General features: G+C 36.8%; 1 protein-coding gene across 5 annotated transcripts in view; it reads right to left on the minus strand.

Moving 5' to 3' along the window:
• Positions 1 to 16,378, minus strand: part of gek (serine/threonine-protein kinase gek) — a 122,662-nt gene that overhangs the window by 9,577 nt on the left and 96,707 nt on the right. For 3 of the 5 annotated variants that reach the window (XM_083111733.1, XM_083111732.1, XM_083111731.1), the window contains exons 23-30: positions 14,217 to 14,352; positions 12,856 to 13,100; positions 10,042 to 10,222; positions 6,394 to 6,582; positions 5,570 to 5,755; positions 2,604 to 2,703; positions 1,968 to 2,127; positions 285 to 408 (exon numbers count right to left, since the gene is read on the minus strand). In XM_083111733.1, coding sequence (XP_082967859.1) covers positions 285 to 408; positions 1,968 to 2,127; positions 2,604 to 2,703; positions 5,570 to 5,755; positions 6,394 to 6,582; positions 10,042 to 10,222; positions 12,856 to 13,100; positions 14,217 to 14,352 — 1,321 coding nt within the window. The remainder of the gene's footprint in view (positions 1 to 284; positions 409 to 1,967; positions 2,128 to 2,603; positions 2,704 to 5,569; positions 5,756 to 6,393; positions 6,583 to 10,041; positions 10,223 to 12,855; positions 13,101 to 14,216; positions 14,353 to 16,378) is intronic. The other 2 variants (XR_014440753.1, XR_014440754.1) reach the window with 1 other exon arrangement.

Below are 16,378 nucleotides of genomic sequence, written 5' to 3' on the forward strand. Positions count from 1 at the left end.
GCATATAACTTTTGGATTCCCATTACTTGAATACAAATGTTGTTGAATAGAAGAGCACATATCATCATCTAAGTTTTCCATTCAGACCACAAACAATAATTTCTACAATAGGAACAATTTATTCATCGAAAAATGAATTTATCTTCATCATAAAAATAAGAAATACTTTCAAGATTTATACAAAGAATGGGTGGAGTTTTACTCAGAAAAATAGGTCCACATGATGCTGCATGGAGTATTTTAGTCCTTGCAAATAGTAAGTACATAAGAATGAGGGAACATACCATTATGCACCGAATACGATGATGGTGGGATACGTTGATGTCCTGAAAGACGTCGAGGCTCTGGGTGAATTGGAAGGCGTGGTGGTACCAGCTTAGCTGGAGGTGGGTGGAAAACATTTGTTACCTAGAATAATAACAAAGCTATTTTTAACAACATGCATTCATGAATAAGGAACAATAACAATAAATGTATGTGCAATAATAAAATGCCAAAATTTTTACATGAATGAGAATTTACTAAGAATGCACAATAACAAGAGATTTTCTTACAGTTCTCTTCCTTTCCCTTACTGTGAAGGCACCATACAAATTGAAATTTTAACCAATACTGGTCAAGTATTGATACAGAATTGACCAACACCATATTAAATGGCAAATATTCCACAAACACCATGAATGCTTCACTCGTCCCCTTAATCAATGTCGTTAGGTGACTGCAATGAGGCATCCTTAGATAAAGGAACTGTGTATTTAAAAACTGACTTATTACAAAACATGGCAGAGTTATGTACTCTATTAAGAGACTATTTACACACAGATATTAGATTGTTAAAATATAATCAATTTTACTGATAAACCTATATTGACCAATACTGTACTATTATTGGTTAATCTGTTCTACTCCTATGGTATTTGCATGATTTGAAGGGGTAAGAAGGAAAAAAAAAGTTGTGTAGGATGTGTATTACTGAAATATTCACAACTCATTCACATAATTCTATTTATTAATCAATTTTATGCTGTTTTCACTAAGGCTAGGCCGATACCTTAGAACTTATACTGATACTCTTTAAAAATTTCCCCTGATGCTAATATTGGAATACTATAGTATGTATGTACAGGTTATATATTTACACAAGTTTTACTTTAAAATATTCACAAATTAATAATTAAGACTTTGCGAAAGTATCATGTGTGGCATTTTGTGATCCTGAAAAATATCCACTCTAAAAAGGTATTGGTTGATATCAGTGATTAAGTGAGTGAGTGATTTAGTTTATTTTACTTCATGTTTTGTGCCTCTTGGCTAATTTGCGAAGATGGGGATGAGTCATGAAATGATTAAACTGATGAATGGACATTCACAAACAACCAAGCCCGAGTGGGATTCGAACCCGGGACACTTGGCATCGCAGCGCGATGTGCTAACCACTCGGCCACACGGTCCAGCATATCAGTGATTAACTTCCAACTGATACTTTCTGATACTAGTACCACAGATATTGGCTAATACTGATGAATCAGCTCAACCAGAATTTTTAGTTTATTTTTACAGGGATGTAATGTCAAACTGTGCAAAAAGTCATCTAAACCCAGCTAAAATAGCCTGTTTCATGAATGTTCCAATTACTTCTGTCAAAGTGACTGAGCGGTTATCAAATCCTGGACTGGAAATGGGCATGTGTGGTGGCATCACCATTTATTCTCATCTTCACAATTAGCCAAAAGTGGCAGAAAGGCAAGGTAAAATAAACCAAACTGAATGTTGAAAACTGGTGATTATGTGCAATCTAGACAACAAAGGAAAGTAAAATATTATTTCCATGTAGATTTCAATATTTTGAATGAAATTATAAATATAAATGAATTGCAATTTGCCATTTTTTCTTTTTATTTTGCATATTTAACCAAAATAAATGCTTGAACTTCAAGGCTCTAATAATATATATTGAACATACTTACTCGCTGGGCACTTTGTTGTGAAGTAATAGATTGATCAGCTGTTTCAAGCGTGGTTGGAAGGTCTAGTAGTCTTTGTATTTGTATTCCGTCACCAGGACCCATGTGGCTAATATGATTAAAGTTTGTTGGCGCTGATATCATTTTGGATCTTCTATCAGTACTGTAATGAATCATACACAACTTCTGTTATTAACGATTCTAATAAATTCTATTCTCCTAAAACTTCATTGAACTTAATCACGACTGGTTTATGTAAGGAACTCGTGCAATAGGAAATTTTGATTTGTAAATGCTTTGGTTTGATAATTAAGTTAATCAAGTTGATTCTTTGCATAAAATTAAAACAATGCCTTTTAAGATCAAAGTAAAAAGTTTTGAAAATTCCAGCAGATGAGTCTCAAATATAACAAAATCAAGTAACAAATTTTTGCCAAGTTTTCTGGTGAAGCATTATTGTAATGAAAGATAATCATGAAACAAATTACATTGCACATTATTTTTTTGGGGTGCAGGATAGCCATGCTGTTTCTCCATTCACTGGCACTAAAAATCAACAGTGCCTACACAAGGAATGTAAAAAGAGGAAGTGTATGACACAAGGAATGTGAAAAGAGGAAGTGTATGTCCAAAACTTACGCCCTAGCTGTTCGGTTGCCTTCTCTGAGTGAAAATCTTCTTCTTGTTCTGGGGACTGGCCTTCCTGTTACATCTGGCTGCATTACGTTGATCAGTTCTCCTGCAAATGTTTATTATTTTCAATACACTCAAGGTCATAATGAAATACGAAACATGTGAATGTTATTTCTCCTTTCATATTAGTCGGACAACCTAGAACTCTGTAGGTGATACAAGCAAAATAATTTCCCGACTAACTAACAGCTCACCCTGCTACCAAAATTGAGTGATTGGGTCTTGATGATCATGTCATGCTCTTGGTGCGAGATTAGACTATGCCTGATAATATATCACCCAATGGAAAGCTACCTAACAGGCTTTGTACTTTAAATGTACGTCGTAAGCTTAAGCTTCATGTAGTGCACCTTCATTGTTCATACCAGCTAGGGATGGATGAATATTTTGTTGCAAAATTTACCAATACCAACAACTAGTATTTTGTAAACTGATCAACATATAGTTATAAATAAGGGTAAATCAATACCACTGGTATAGGTCTCAAAAAGCAATCATATTCATAACAAAATGGCAGAACTCTGAAAGTTATATGAAGTCTACTTACAGAAATATTGGAATGGTAAAAATATACCAATAAGATGATATCAGCCAATATCAATGCAGCAACTATTAACTCTATCGCTACTACTAGCCAAGAAAATAACTTCTTTGTACTCCCAACAATTTATCATGTAACTTTCAAAACATTTCCAGACATACTTGGAGGGAAAGCATCCATGTTATACAGCAGCCATGTCAAACACAATTCGTGAATAGGGCCGCATAATGTTAATGTTAAAACTCTCCGGGCCACACATCTTGAACCCCAACCCCTTGAAGTCCAAAAGTCAGTGGTTCGTCCCTAATGCGGGGATGGGGGTTCCAGTGGTTATTATTGTATATAAATTATATATAGACACCCCCCCCCCCCCAAGTGCAATAAATTACCAACCATAGGGGAATGCAAAAAACAGAAGGAGGAATTTGCCCTCATCCCCTTTCACATATCACCCTACTTAGAACTGAATAATGTTATATTGAAATAAAGTCAAACAAATATTTTTTCATAGTCAGTGAAGTATAAATTGGTTACAACTGTGGCAACATTTTGGCAAGAAAATGTTTGTTTCCCAGAGATTTGCCAAATTTTTTTAGAACCTTGTTTCTCAATGCCCACAATAAGTTTTTGTGAGAGAAAACTCTTAATGCACGCAACAAATGTTTGTCCGTCATTCTTGATCATTGGGCAGTTTTATTAATCTTCATAATGGAGAACAACACAGACACAGTATCAAAAGAAAAGGAAGCAGAGCAGTACAACAAAATTGTCTTTCGCACTCTTTGAAGTCTTGAAACCTGTTTCCAAATTCATCACGTAGTATTTTTACTTTGGAAAAGTATTCCTGGTATTCCTGAGGAGCTGGGGAATGACAAATATATAACTTTATGTATATAAATATACACTCCTCACAAAAAGTTCGGAATATTGTTACATTAGGCATTCGGTGATAGGCACAGCCTTGGAATGCAACAACACATGGTATCTGTGTCTGCTGGACGTTCTTGTTTTTTCGCCGACATATGCCACAGTGACTATTACCTATTGCCTAATGTAACAATATTCCAAACTTGTGCCTAATATAAAAATATTCAAAACTTTTTGTGAGGAGTGTATATAAAGTTATAAGATAACGGAAGACTGTACCTTTCGAAAATGCTTTCCACTTCCTTGAAAATATAATCTGTTGTTGTGTCACGAACAGGAATCATTCAAGTAGTTCTTCTGTCATATCGAGATATGAATAACTACAAATATATACATAGTATTTCATGCATGAATTGTAGGTTGGGCCAAGGTGGGTCTGGTCACATTAATGGATGCTGAGGGCCGCATGTGGCCCGCAAGTTTGACATGGCTGTTATACAGTATACATTTGCTGTAGCAATTGTCCAAAAGGTGTCAACTTACAATTCTCTTTCTCTTCCTTCTGTGAAACGTAATATGAACTCTAAGTTTTTCAAGTCCATTTTATGTAAAGCAAAGTAAAGTGCTCCCCTGTGCTTTGCACCATGCTATGAAGGTGTATAGAGGGTGTGGGGTTAGGGCCCCACACTTTCTTGATCTCGGCCGAGCAGGGGGTTATGTGATCAGCACCATGCCCCTGGCTGCTTTAACCCCCCAGAGTTTCCTCCAGGTATCCACTTTATACGATGCTGGGTGGGTGCCGGAGCCGCTTGAAGAGGTTGAAAAAGTCCCGGTTCTCCCCCGCCGAGGATCGAACCCGGGTCTCTGACATGGTAGTCATTTTATGTACAGATAGAATAACTAGGACTGTACCCAAGTTTCAAAATGTATTTGGACCCCCAAGGAATCATTTCTGGGAGACCTCTATTACAAAGTCCACCATCTATTAATTACGCAGTATAGTTCTGCAACAGTTCTAACTAATTCATCATAAATACTTCACTAACATTTCTATAATTTATAATTAGGCAAAAAATAACCTATCTGAGCATAAAGCGGACGTAAAAACAAACTTTCAATGTAGAATTTATGACATAGAACATGCACATATACAATACTCCCTTCTAGGAAGAAAGATTTGTATGAACGTAAGAAAAAAAACTTGATTTTATATTAAAATGGTGGAAGCGGCCCCGGCGCCTACCCAGCGTCGAATAACATGGGTACCTGGGGGAAACCCTGGGGGGTAAAGGCGGTCAGGGGCGTGATGCTGATCACATCACCCCCACTCACGACCGGATCAAGAAAGTGTGGGGCGTTACCCCCACACCCCCTATATGCCTTCATGGCGTGGTGCTATGCACAGGGGAACACTTTACCTTTTTTATATTAAATTATTCAGTAATAAAAACATTTTTTTTAAGGTAAGATCTTAAAAAAATTACAAACCAAAAATTATACTTACGTTGATGTATATTACATAAATAAATAACATGAGGAATTTCATTTATGAAACACAAGCTCAGCGTCCCTGTATTGTTGAGTGGTTTCGTTTTTTTCACGTTTATTGTCTGCACCCACTCTCCAGAGGCACAATTGAACACATCAACATGTGTTTCACTGAAGACTAGCAAATTACCATCACAACAACCTGTGAAAAACAACTTATATTATTGGTTATTTAATGTCACTCTTCTATCTCTTGAGGCTAATTGTAACAATGAGGATAAATGCGGAATTTACAAAATAGAAAGAGAGCCAAACACATCCATGCTTTGACCAGGATACAAATCTAACACCTCTGACTTTGCAGCACACTATTTTAACCACTCACTTTACCACAATGATAACAAATAATTTGCTCATAATCATGTCCATTACAAGAAAGTGCATCAGTAATACATAACAATTACGTACAAGGAAGAAGCATACTACATTTATCCCTATTGCCAGAATCTGATCTACATTTACTGAATATCCACAATCATGTTTTGGGACCTAGTACTTAAATTTATTGTAGAAAGAGAATATTTTTTATTTAATTTCAAAAATATTAAATAAATAAATAAAACAGGCACTACATACAGTGGAACCACAATTTCATGGTTCCCCACATTATATACATTCAATCTTCATGGTCCCAATAAAGCAACATGTTATAAGAAATTCCACAAATTTTACAATTTCCGCATTTTACATTTTTTACTGTGGTCCTCTGAAAAAGATAAAATCAACGTTTTAACATAGTACTAAAAATGCACAAAAATAAAATATGACAAACCAACTTACTGACTGCCAAAGGAACAGCAGGATACATAATTTCTCTATCCCTAGACTTTCTTCCCTGGGCATCAACATATACTCCAAGCATGTTAAAAACTAACAAAAATTCTCCCCTTGAGAGCTCTATTGCACGCAATGCATCCACTTGACTATAAGTCAAGAAGCCTAACATTTGGTTGTCTGGATGCACCAAAGCTACAATGAAGAAAAATTACAATTAGCAGGTAAATCAATAAGCAGAGAATATGGAGGTGAACAGTTCAAAATATCATGAAAACACTAATTCAATTTTTTTCACTTGCACCAAAATATGTAAAATTAATATTTTATTTACTCACCTAGGAAACAATACAGAGGTATCATCATTTTTGTATTCTCAGATTTATTTATTCTTTCATAAAACACTTATCTTTATGACCATAATAAAATCATGCATATGCATTAAAAATAAAACTCTTTGCCCATAAACATATTTACTTATATTAGGGTGGATCAAATGAAAAAGGAACAGTGGATGTATTGGGTTATATTTATGTATAAGTGTGGTGACAACCCTGTGTAAAGGTAGAGCAGGAGGTAAGGAAGGAAACCCTTACTGCATAATGGACTCACTCTAGATAGTCGAGAGTGAACACGTGATATGAGTAGATGGTCGGGCAGCAGTATCGTCCAAGAAGGCGAGCAAGCAGGCAGTCAGTCAGTGCTTCACCTGCGGCGGCAAAGAAGAGCAACGTGGTGTTATTCGTTTATTAGTGGCAGAAGGAGTGGAGTTAGCGAAATGCAGCAGCGAATGAAGACAATCTATGAACGTGCTCTGTCATTGACCCATGTGCTGGACTGGCAGAAGCATTTCCGCAAGGGATGGGAATCTGTGAAGGATGATGAGGGACCTGGTCAATATCACGCCGTCACCACGGACGCTCTGGTGGTACAAGTCGACCGGATAATCCACGCAAGAGACGAGTCAGCATCAGGGACACCAGCTTGGATGTGGGAGTGAGTTTCAGTTCCGTGTGTACAGTCATTGCAGACAGACTGCAGTACAGGAAAGTGAATGAACAGTGGATGCCACACCATCTCACAGATGTTCAGAAGAGCATTGGGATTGTCTATGCAGCATCTTCTAAGATATCATGCCGAGGACAATTTCCTGGAATGGGTTGTTGCAGGTGATGATTTTTGGTGCCACCACTTTCAACCCGAAAGTAAACGACAAAGCCAACAGTGGAGACATCCGAGCTCTCCACCACTGAAGAAGTCCAAGATGGTGTAGAGTAGTGGCCAAGTTATGCCGACATATTTTTTCAATCATGAAGGACTTCTTCTCTCGAGTTCCTGGACTATGGTCAAACGATCAATGTTGCTTGTTACTACAGTAGCCTCCCACCATTTGCATGCAGCGATCAGGCCAAACGAGCCAGCCTGTTGTCCTCTGGAGTGGTTTTGCTGCATGACAACACATGGCCACATACGTCAGCTGTTACAAAGAACATGTTGGCGACGTTTGGGTGGACAGTGTTGGAACACCTAATGTATAGCCCTGATCTATTGCCATGCGACTGCCATCTCTTTGGTCCACTGAAAAAGGCATTGTTTGTAACTGGTTTCGATCTCAGCCAAAGGAGTTCTACGAGCAGGGTATTCACAGTTTGGGACAAGTGCTTGAGTAACTTTGGAGATTGCGTTTGAAATAAACCTTGTTGATTTAATTCTGTGGCCGCAGTTTCGTTTTCAATTGATCTACCCTCATACAATCAATTCTACGACCTTCCATGGGGAAAAGGGTCATTATTGGAATTTTACCAATTTTGACACATCCCCAGCTACATGCACAAAAATTGCATTAAAATTGTGCTTAGGCCATTTCTGAATAGCTCATGGCAAAATTACATGCGTTATTAATTAAATAAATAAATTTATTTATTTATTTTACTAGGGTCACTATTTATATTTTGAGCCTAACAATGAAAAAACAGGAATTTGGCATTGAAAACTGCTTTATTGTTTTTCGAAGTATTCTCCTTTATGGTCAATACACTTTTGCATTCGTTCGAACCATTTGTCAAAGCAGTTTTTCCAATCTTCTTGAGACACCTCCATAATATGGTTTTTGAACGCATCAACGGCATCTTCCGCCGACGAAAATCGTTGTCCACGCAATTTATTCTTGACATTCGGGAACAAGAAGAAGTCATTGGGTGCCAAATCAGGACTGTGCGGTGGATGACCCATCAATTCGATTTTTTGACTGTTCATAAAGTCGGTTGTTAGACGAGATGCATGACAGCTGGCATTGTCTTGATGAAGAATGATCCGACGGCGTTTGTTTGTTTTCCGTATTTGACCGAAGACCTCTGGCAAACAAATTGTTGTGTACCATTCAGAGTTGACCGTTCTACGTTCCTCTAAAGGCACAGTTGCCACATGACCAGTTTTCCCGAAAAAACAGGCGACCATTTGTTTCGATGTGCTTCGAGCGCGAACAACTTTTGTTGGATTGGGTTCATCTTGAAGCACCCATACAGTCGACTGCTGTTTACGTTCCGGCTCATATGCATATATCCATGATTCGTCACCTGTTACAATCTTATATACGTCTTTTCAAGCACCACGATTGTATTTATTGAGCATTTGTTTGCACCAATTGACGCGGGCGTCTTTTTGAGTTTTTGTCAAATTGTGTGGGATACAACGAGAACATACCTTTCTCACAGCTAAATGATCATGTAATATTTTATATATGCTGGTGGAACTAATGCCTATGGTTGCCTCAATCTCACAGTATGTCACATGACGATCTTGCAGTATTAGGTTTTGCACAGCATCAATGTTTTCTTGAACAACAACTCATTTTGGACGACCTTCGCGAATCTCGTCGGTGAGCGAATGTCGGCCAGGATTAAATTCGTTATACCAGCGTTTCACAGTGGCAAAGGGTGGGGCTTCATCGCCAAATGTGGAATTAAGTTGATCGATGCACTCTTGTCTTGATAATCCACGTCGAAAATCGTAAAAAATCATCGCACGGAAATGTTCACGAGTTAATTCCATTTTATTGTTGTCATGCAATCTCCAAGGTAACATAAACAACACAAATCAAGCTATTGACAAAACATTTGAAGTACGTTATGGTCAATAATGCCAGACGATTCCGTGCAAACATCAAATCGCGCCTAACTTCAATCAGTGTTGCCAAGGCTCAAAATATAAATAGTGGCCCTCGTAATAGGTAGACCTTTTGTGCTTCAAATAATACCGTACAGGTGAATGTTTAGTGGCCAGGTATCGGGTACAGATGTTTCACGTCAAATGTATGTTTTCATAGCAACTATGACTCCTGACAGAAAATTAACTTGCATATAACAAAATAAATTATATCCTAAAAAAATACCACCAATTCTCTTTGGTAATATTGTTTGTTTGCATTCTAATTATAAAACAATATTAGTCTGCCTTAATGAGATTAATTGCTTAACCTATGCAAACCATAAATTCTGTTAACTGTAGGGCATTTTTTTTTTTAAACATTGAAAGGTTGAATATTTTAAACTGTTTATGTATCATGTCCGCACATTGACAATGTAAGTAATAAAATATAACGTATTAAGAATGCTAGTAGCAAACCATACAAAAAGAAAAGAGTTGTAAACTTACATAGAGGATGTTGATCTCCCATTATGCTGTAAATAGTGAAACCTGACTGATTACCCACACACAACCTTCCATCCGAGATAATGTTCAGAGTTTGGGCCTGTGCAGGCAGGAGGACTTCTCTCAACCGTTTGTGACGTGTTTTTGTGCGAGTAATTTCATAGATAATAACTTGTGATGTATTCTGAAAAGAAAATCAGTAACAGATCAGTCCATGCACACAATCACAGATATAGCTTATTTCCTACCACACCATGTCGATATTTAACTAAAACCGTAATACTTGAATCTTCACCTATAATCTCATTCTCTCTCATTTGTATAAATGTTTTGCCAAGTCAAAAGTAAAAGGCAGGAAGAGAAGATGGCATTCTATATCTCACAATGTAAATCATACAAAAATTTCATAGATTCTTTGATGTATAGTCAAAATGTAACTTATGCGATGAATGGGTAAACATCATTATTTGCTATGGATAATGAATGGCCTCTGGTGGCAAGAGATTTCCCATAATGCACCACAGTGAATGGGAGAGCTAATTGAAAAGAATAGCCAGCATCAGATAAAGTGCAGATGGAACTTAATGCACCAATCCAATGAAAATCTGCAGGTCTTATGTACTGTATTTACTCATGTATAATGTGCATTTTTTTCCAAAATTTTTGCCCCCAAAAACTATGGTGTGTATTATGCACGGAATAATTCAGACAGCCAACGTGAAACCGTACAGGGCCGTTCCATGATTTTGGGACACTTGCATCGATTTTTCATGTTTACAGAACCCTATCGTGTTATATATCGTTGTAAAGCTTAAATCCTGCAGTTTCTGAATATGGAAACAATATTCCATTCAAGATAATGACACTAATGTGAAATGTGGTTGAAATAAGTTCATCACAAAATGAAGGAACATTCTGATTTTTGTGGTACTTTGGATGAAAGAAAACAAGGAAAAAGATAATAAAAATTAAAATGGATTACTGGCGAAATAATATGACATACATGGAGTGTGTAAATTCCTTAATGGAAAAAATCTTGTGGAGCTAACTGCTATTTGGAAGGTCCTGAATGTGCCTCGTATAAATGTTACATTAGTCACAGAAAGAAAAAAAGTATATATTTTGATGTTATTTTAGAAAAAGTAAAGAAGGAATGAGCAAAACCACATATAGAAGTTTGAAGGCCATTTCACATGATTTTTCACTTTGTAATCTAATGTTCTGCGACACAAATAAAAGCAGTGCAACTCTGGCGGAATTATAGCATGCACCTTCCATGACATGGCATGCATATCAGCAGTATTTGTTGGGCAAGAAATAATAGAAAATAACTTCCTGAGCACTGCAAATCCATAACGTAATTTTGATCTTGTTTTCTACTATTACAGAATAAATAAGGTGGTTAAAGAGTGAAAGCTTTGGGATGCTAAACACAGTGGAGGAAGATGGAAGAGGTGGCATGGGTTGGTGACTTATTGTTTACACAAGAGGATATTTTCCTCTTGGTCCACATAGCAAAAGGCGACTCATTGAATAGGTATGCTGTCATTCACTCTTGATCAGCATACCAACAGCCTTACGACCTACAACTAAGAAAGCCATTTCTCGAAACTGGATTGTACTGCGCATTATATACAAGATAAATTTTTTTGTCACTTTTACCCATCAAAAACCAGGGTGCGCATTATACACGCACACACATTATACATGCGTAAATACGGTATTTGTATTTTTTATATTTTACATAATTTTTCTGACACTTTTGGCTGATGATCAAGATGAAGATGAGTTATGATTAGAACAAATTCATTTATTCTTAGTATATGTACATCGCGGACACTTTTGGGTTGTAATGTTCTCATTGGAGGTCAATGGAATCGTTACAACCCCTAACTGTCCGTGACTGTACATATTTACCTTTACATAGACATTTCAGCGAAAAATGCATGATCAACCAGGACTCAAAACCTGGGTCTCTGGAATACCGTGCTATTCCTCAAACAACTTAGCAACTGAGACATTCCAGGCTTGGCCCAAATTTTCGCTCTTACTGTTTTACATGCATGGAATTGTGTTATTCAGTACTACTGCAACTCTAATAGACAATTTATATAATTCTACGAATCTATATAAGATAATATGTCATTGTCTAATAAAGGGTTGGAGGCACATAGTGGTTCGAATCCCACTTTAAACTGTAGGTTCAGTCCTGATTAGCCTTACTGTGCATAAAGTGGACTTAAAACACCAAATCAACAATCAACAAATCTAATCAAGGGTGGCCCAAAAAAAAAAGGGTAACCGAAATATAAGGTAACCAAAACTATTGCTACCATACGGGAATTTTATTTGCAGACAAATTACATGTAATTGTTACCTAATGGTGTACATTTGACTTCAATTAATTCCTATTATTTTTCTTTACAGATTGTTGCTTAAGTGATCAAACACTTCAGTATGCTATACAAGAACACACCTTAGCTATTGAACATTATTTCCGCAGCTATGGTGTTGGAAGAAACAACAGACCTTCGCTGAAAATTGTCTGCGAGAGTTTCCAGAAGAATTTTGGAAACCACCACCACCTAAGAAAACTATTCTGCTATGGGTGGAAATGTTCAGGAGAACCGGTTCAGTGCTTAACCATAACAAAGGAAGAACCAATGGCTTGCAACATATAGTGGTTGATAAATCATAGCACATATGTACATAAAGAATAAATAAATTAATTAATGAATTTCGGTTCCCTTTTTTTTTGGGGGCAGGGCACATAAAACAGTTGGAAAAAAATTTGTAACCCAAGTACTAAATTATTACCTGTCTCTTGATAGCAACACACAGACAGAATGCTGGTTGTGGTATTCGCCGCATTAGTCCTGTTGCAAATGTAATGCACCCTTTGGTTTCAGCTACTTTAATCCACTCGACATCATCTCCGTCCAATGCTCGAACCGGTATAAGGCGGACATGCCTTTGTTTGCCAGAAAGAACCACCAAAAGCTGTTCCTCGCTTACATACTCAAGTTGGAAAATTTTTTTGCCTTCACCAACTTTTGCAACTTCTGAAATAATGAGATGAAGTTTAATGATTAGTAAATGCAAACATATAATTCAACTATCTCATTATATATTTACTTGTTATTAGCAATGGGCAATAGGAAATTTCTGCAGGATACCGATAATTCTGATATAAAATTACAAATGATCCATGACAAATAACAGACTACAACTGTTCTTGCTTTCTAAAAGAAAATTGCACAATTACATATATACCTTAGAAAAACTATAAATTATACAATTATGTTCATATAAATAAAACATTACTGAATTTTACACTAAATTAAGGTTATTTATATAAGAGTAAAATTACCAGCAACTGTAAGCCTACATTGGCGAATACTGATGGAGAATTATATGTGAAAAATATGAGAGAAAGTTGTTATTACACATTTGTACACCTTTTTAAAAATATACAATTGTACAGTTCTTGCTTACTAATCCCTAAAAGCAAGGCACTTCGAGAAATCTATAGCAATACATAACTTTGAATAAACCCAATCTTAAAACGTTCACTCCACTTTTTTATCCAAAGACAATAGGTACGCCTATTCCCTTTTCGCAAAATATTTCCAATCGTATCATTACCTTCCAACTGTCACACACATGTTATTTATTTGTCAACTGGGTGTACGTATCAGGTAAGCTACTCCTGCACAGTGCAAAATGCTGTGGAGGCATATGAAGGGGTAGGATTTCACCCCACATATTCACAATTTTGACCATTTATGGAGCACCATGAGCTGGCCATCAGCCCCCTAGGGTTGCCTCCAGGTACCCATTTATCAGAAGTTAGGTGAGCCGCAAACCCACTCCATGCAGGGACATTGTTGGAAACATTCACACCTGAAATCATCAATGCCAGAAATCGAACCCAAACTAACAAAATTTCAAAATTTTTGTCTACTATGGAGTACCATTTCTTTATTTCCAACACATGTCACTTGAGGATTACACCAATCGAATGCAACATGTGCCGCTTTGATCTGAAATCTCCCTGCAGCAACTTTGGTTCATTTTCATAATCGTTGTTTTCTAGCTCTCACATTAGATAACCCAGTATAAAAATAGTATACACAACCATGCTAAAAGATTAGGGAAAAAAAACATAAACAACTTACCACTTCTATCCAAATCTATACAAAACAGACCATCCTCTGTTCCAATGACTAGTCTATCAGGATCTATTATGGCCCCTGACATGGCATTTTTAATAAATGTTACTGTATTATCGAATAATTCCCTTGCTCTAAAAATCTGAAAAATAAAATATAATTAAACATAATTTAGAAATTTAAATAGCAATGGTAAATAGCCAACTTATAAGCAGATAATTATTGAAACAACAAAACAATCTGTAATGAACTAAAATGATACAAAAGGATTCTCAACTACAAAAATGTTATGTTGATAAAAAAGTTAAAACACATCACAACCTGTAAATGACATTTTCTATTTTGTGGTATCTACTCTACTCTCAAATAATAACACATGAACATACTGTAGTATAACACTACTTTGTTTCTAGTAATATTTAATTTACAATGGATCCTTCATTATACACTTTTCTAGGGCACATGGCTAAAAACCTTAAAATGCACGAAACTATGGAAAATAATTTCAACATTTTTTGTTGTGTGGAGACCATAAAGATGGATAATGTGAAAATTGAAGTTTCATGTATCTGCATTTTACAGTGACATATAAATTTTCCAAATACAAAAACTAAGCATGTGGCAGGCACAAAAACATTGAGTTTAAAAGAATGTCAAAATAGTGCATACACACACACACACACACACACACACAAACAAAATAGTATGAAATAACAAAAAGCAATGGTATGAAGTAACTATTATCATTAACATCTAATAGAAAATACCTCAGAAAGTACAGTCAAACCCCGATTTTACATTTTTCAGGGGTCCGTAAATAAAAAACGTAAAATGCGGGAAACTTAAAAAGCAGGAAAGCATAAGGGAGGGGTGAAACTCAAGTGTCAATAATAAATGACTACATAATAGACTTTTTAGGGAGTATATTGTGTCAAAAATTATTTAACAATGGGAAAGAACTATGATTATGAATTTCTAAGGAAAAAGCAAGACCTGCTGTGAAAGTCAATGACAGATTAACGGGGGACCCACTTTTGAGGGTATGGATGGTGGATGACTGCTTCTAACTGCCACCTATTAGGTTCAGTTTATGCATCTGATTGTGTGGGATCTACTTTACTCTGTAAACTGGTAGTTGCTAGTTTTAGAAGTCTCGGGTAATTGGAGGGGAGTGGGGGGTGTTCATTTATAGATGGACATCAAGCATATTTATATACTGTAATCAAAGTGTCCTGAAAACATGCAGAATGGTCAGATCCCACTTTGAGCTGCATATGTATCCAGTCCTGATCACACCAACAGCATGAAGTGAACAAAACAAGTTTTGTCAAACTTCTGCATTTTTAGACGTCACAATAGGTGGATTGTTATCAGTGACATGCGCAGGATTTTCGAAAGAGGCGGATGGGGGTTACATATACTTTTTATAGTAGTCAGTCCTCACTTTGGCATCTTTTCGTGCCTTTGGCGATCTTTTTTTCTTAGAAATACTGGTCAAAGTGTGTGTGTGTGTGGGGGGGGGGTTATGCGTTCACTAACCCCTCTTAGGCACGTCACTGATTGTTATTTACATCCATAATAATCGATGATTTATTATTGCATTTAGAAGTTTTGCGGAGGGCAAACTACCCTTCCACAAATAGTTTCCATTTCCAACGGTGCAAACAAGAAGAAAAAAAGCTCTTACAAACAAATTTCCTCCCTATTTTTTTCGTTTCCGTCAACTAGGAAGGATTCCGTAAATGTTTGGGCAAAGAAGCGAATGGTGATAGTCCTGTTGTCAAGTCTCCACTCGCATTTTTGTGGAAGGGAAACAGCGAACAAAGACACCTCATTGTGTCCAAACTCTAGGGAAGGCAGCATTTAGTGAGAATCGGTTTGGCAACAGTGCGCTTGTGTCAGGATCAGCCAGTTTCTTCTTCGCAGGGAATGCAAGAAGTGTCATTTTCCCTTCCTGTCCGTCAAGGGAGGTAGGACAAATGCAACTTTTGCACCTCTACCCAAAGGAACCATGCATCTTCCCTTCCTCCTCACACATGAAAACACAACATCTGGAAGTTCAAGGTCGCAGGGTTAACAAAACAGCTGTGAAAGCTAGGAAAATGAGGGGAAAAGTTGCCTAGCCAACAGCCCAGCCTTCTGGCAAATTTTACGACATCCGCACTCTT

The sequence above is a fragment of the Lepisma saccharinum genome, chromosome 25, assembly GCF_977018435.1.
Source record: "Lepisma saccharinum chromosome 25, izLepSacc3.1, whole genome shotgun sequence".
Taxonomy (NCBI): domain Eukaryota; kingdom Metazoa; phylum Arthropoda; class Insecta; order Zygentoma; family Lepismatidae; genus Lepisma; species Lepisma saccharinum.